The 3,528-nt window shown below is 54.5% G+C and overlaps 1 protein-coding gene across 1 annotated transcript in view; it reads left to right on the top strand.

Moving 5' to 3' along the window:
- Positions 1 to 2,201: 2,201 nt before the first annotated feature.
- LOC103810784 (pre-B-cell leukemia transcription factor 3) overlaps positions 2,202 to 3,528 on the top strand; it is a gene marked incomplete at both ends in the record, with an annotated part of 10,289 nt that continues 8,962 nt past the window's right edge. The window contains one exon of the mRNA XM_009083703.1: positions 2,202 to 2,392. Coding sequence (XP_009081951.1) covers positions 2,202 to 2,392 — 191 coding nt within the window. The remainder of the gene's footprint in view (positions 2,393 to 3,528) is intronic.

A 3,528-nucleotide genomic window follows, 5' to 3' on the forward strand; every position in this document is an offset into this window, starting at 1 on the left:
AAGAGAAATGGAAAGTGTGTCACGCCATCACCCAGCGCTCCCTCGCCGGGCGCCGGGAGAAATGGCCGCGCGCAGGCAGCGCCTTCCATAATTTACAGCTCCTATAGCGGAGCTGACATATTGAAAGCTATCTGCTGTAATTACACTGAAATACATTTTTTGCTGTAGGCAAAAGTACTGTAAGGGTCCCAGGCCTCCCGGAGCAGCTGGGAACCCACTTCCTGAGCTCACAGATGTCTCCTGAATTCACCCCGCACTGGGGCGGAGGGTGGTGGCTCAGAAGGCGCCACCAGCCCATGGGGCTCTGGCTGCCACCCTGCCCCTCAACACGGTTTTGGGCCATTTCCTCTCGTTTCCTGGCGCTTGTCTGTGCAGCCGTGATGGAGCACTGAGGCAGCAGGAGCATCCCTGCTCCTGCAAGGTTTCTGAGCAGGTTAACAAGGCCATCACTTATAACCTGACATTATTAATAATGTCTCGGGCACCAAGCAGAGGCCTGAAAAATAGTCCTGGAAAAGGGATCAAGTAGCTCGGACGCTATAAATAAACAAGAGAAAACAAGACAAAGCATCCGAGTGCTCTGAGCTTCCCCCACCACGCTGCGCGAGGCAGCTCTGCAGAGGGGAGGTGCTGGTGGAGATGGATTAAACCCAGCCTCTCCAGCAGCTGTAGACAAACCAAGGCTCATCAGGCAAGTCAAGTGAAGTCAGGGAAAGGTTTTTTGCTTCTTGAAAGCGAGAAACTCTCTCTCACTTTGAAATGTCCAATTTTTGATACTATATTTCTTACAGAAAAGACGTGCTTGAAAATATTTCTAATGCAGCAGTTGCCGTTTTTATTGTATGTTGAAATTGAATTCCCCAGCTCTGCAAACGAGGGGCCCTTGGCAGGCTGTGTGCATGGAATGCTATGCAGTGCTGAGTTCTTGGGTTCTGCTGTGTCGTGGGGCAGTCACAGCTGCTGTCAGATCTCAGGGGCAGAACTGCTGCGCTGTGGTGCCTGTGTCCCCTTCCCTGCGCTTCATGCCCTGGGAGGGGCAGAGCTTGTGCTCCCGATGTTGGTCGGAGGGCTGGTCCTGAGCTTCATATGCTCGGCTTGTCCCCCGGTGAAAGGAGGAGAATACACCGGTGGGAAGTGAGGATGAGACATGTTGAACTCCTTCACCTAGAGCTTGTGGAGTCCTGAGGGGCGGGTGGTGGTGGCCAAGCTGGCGCAGTGTCCGCGGCACCGCGGCCGGCGAAGGGCCGTGCCCAGGGGTCGCCCGGCCTCGCCTCCAGCGCGTGCTGCAGGGATGTAAATTAGCCTGTAATTTACTTTCAGTAGTGTAAAGAAAAAAAAAATCACTTTGCCTGAAGTGTATGCATCTTTCTTAAGGGTGTACCCAGATTTTAATTATCTAAATGTAAATACTTAACGAATTTTACTTAGAGTAATGAGCTAAAGTGCACACTACATAAATGAGATGTTCTAATTAATCATGTATGAACTACTGGTTTAAAGAAAAGCTATGTGAATTCAGCGAATGTTGGGCTATTGCCAAATTGCTAATCAGCATTTGCATTCATAGATGGCTTCACTTAATAAGTTGTGAGACGTTCAGCAAATGTTATAGGAAATTATGAGTTTTTAGATGCATAAACTTTTCACTTTTAACTCCTTCCCTTACACAATCTGTTGAGGAACCCTGGAAAACGTGGTTGTCAGACATGATGCAAAGATTTTGCAGCCTGGCTTTAGAGGAAGGTGGGAGCTAGCAGAGCTCTTGGCAGGCTCCAGCCTGCAAGGGGCAGGACACAGCGTGATGGCTGCTTGGGCGAGCAGAGCCTCCGACCAGTCTGGTGGTGCTGGAGCCATCAGAACATGCCACAGCGTGGCAGTGATGGTTGAGGGCTCCCTGTGCCCTCCCTCCCTCGATGCTTCGGCAGTGTGTGCCCGGCTGGGACTGACACCCACCCGCCGAGGGGCACACGGAGCCTCGGAGAGGCCTCGGGGTCCTCAGTGCTTGGGTTACCCTGCCCCAGGACAGCCCTGGGTCTGCTGGGCAGGGCGTGGGCTCTGCCCCGCGGCCGTGCGCGAGCCGAGGGGATGGGGCCATGCGATGTCCCCAGCCCCCAGTGCTGCCTTCCCCCCAACTGCCAGGTCAGAGCTGGTGTCCCGTGGGATGGCACGAACCCACACCTGAGTCTCTTCTTCCTCCACAGGCATGTAACGAATTTACCACACATGTGATGAACCTCCTCAGAGAACAGAGCCGGACACGTCCTATTTCTCCCAAGGAGATTGAGAGGATGGTGGGCATCATTCATCGAAAATTCAGCTCCATCCAGATGCAGCTCAAACAAAGCACTTGTGAAGCAGTAATGATTTTAAGATCAAGGTTCCTTGATGCCAGGTAAGACAGAGGGCCCCCATCTCTCTTTGGGGGAAGAAACAATTTCTGGGCAGCCCAGGGGAGCCTGACCCTGTTGGGACCAGTGCCCCAGGTGGGCAGGGAGGGCTGGGAGAGGCTGCTCTGCCCCAGCAGAAGGCTAAGGGATCCAGTGGGGGTCCCTGCACAGACCTGCCAGAAACAACAAGGTCTTTTCTACATACTTCAGTGCAAAGACTGGGCTCGTTTGCCCTCCCTCAGACACCTGCATTTCTCTCAGAGCTTGGAGCCCATCCCAGAGCACACCAGCCACCTGAGGGGGCTGCTGAAGGGCGGGCAGACAGGGCTTAGGAGGGGGTTATAGGCATAGTCATATTTTTCTTGGAAGCTCTGGTGAGATGGGATATTGATTCACTAGCCACATCCCTTTCGAGGGGCTCCTGTCTGCACAGCAGGGCCCTGGCAGCTGGAGGAGCTGGCAGAGTGGGAGCAGACCTGGGAAGAAAGGGGAGGAGCAGCAGCGCCATGCGGAGCCTCCCTCCTCCGGCAGCTTCACACCTGAAAGCTGTGAGAAGCTAAACAAGAGCAAAATAATGTTATTAACAAGGAGGTCACTGGCAGGTGTGGGAAATCAGGATAATTGCAGGCAGTTGGAGGAGATGTCTGTGGAGAGCTCCGGGAATGAAGGTAGAGCCTGCAGATGCACATTTTAAAGTGATTTCTTTAAAAAGGTGGAAGGTAAATAAGGCAAAATGAGCGGAAGCACAGTAATGAGCTAAACATCGCTCTGGGGAGGGAGTCTGCCTGCTGCAGGATCCAGCGCCGTGAGCAGCGCGGTGATACTCCGGGGGAGCCGCTGGGGATGGCTCGGCTGGCCTGGGGCGCCGGCAGCGATTCTGCAGCCCTGGGGGAAGGAGCTCCGAGGAAATGTTTAACCAGAGCTTTCCGGAGGCTGCTCTGCCGACAGGCTCTGTCTTCTGGCAGCACTCAGTGCCTGTCCCGTGCAGGGCAGAGCCGCGCGCAGCCCTTGGCAGGACGGGGCACAGATGGGTCTCCTGGCAAAGCCCTGAAATCCACTCACTGTCAAAAGCCAATTAGCTCGGGGAGGGCTGTGTGAGGACACGGCAGTGTGGCCACCCCTGCGGGAGCCCCAGCTGACC

This window comes from Acanthisitta chloris, unplaced genomic scaffold (genome assembly GCF_000695815.1).
Source record: "Acanthisitta chloris isolate BGI_N310 unplaced genomic scaffold, ASM69581v1 scaffold32391, whole genome shotgun sequence".
In the NCBI taxonomy this organism is placed as follows: domain Eukaryota; kingdom Metazoa; phylum Chordata; class Aves; order Passeriformes; family Acanthisittidae; genus Acanthisitta; species Acanthisitta chloris.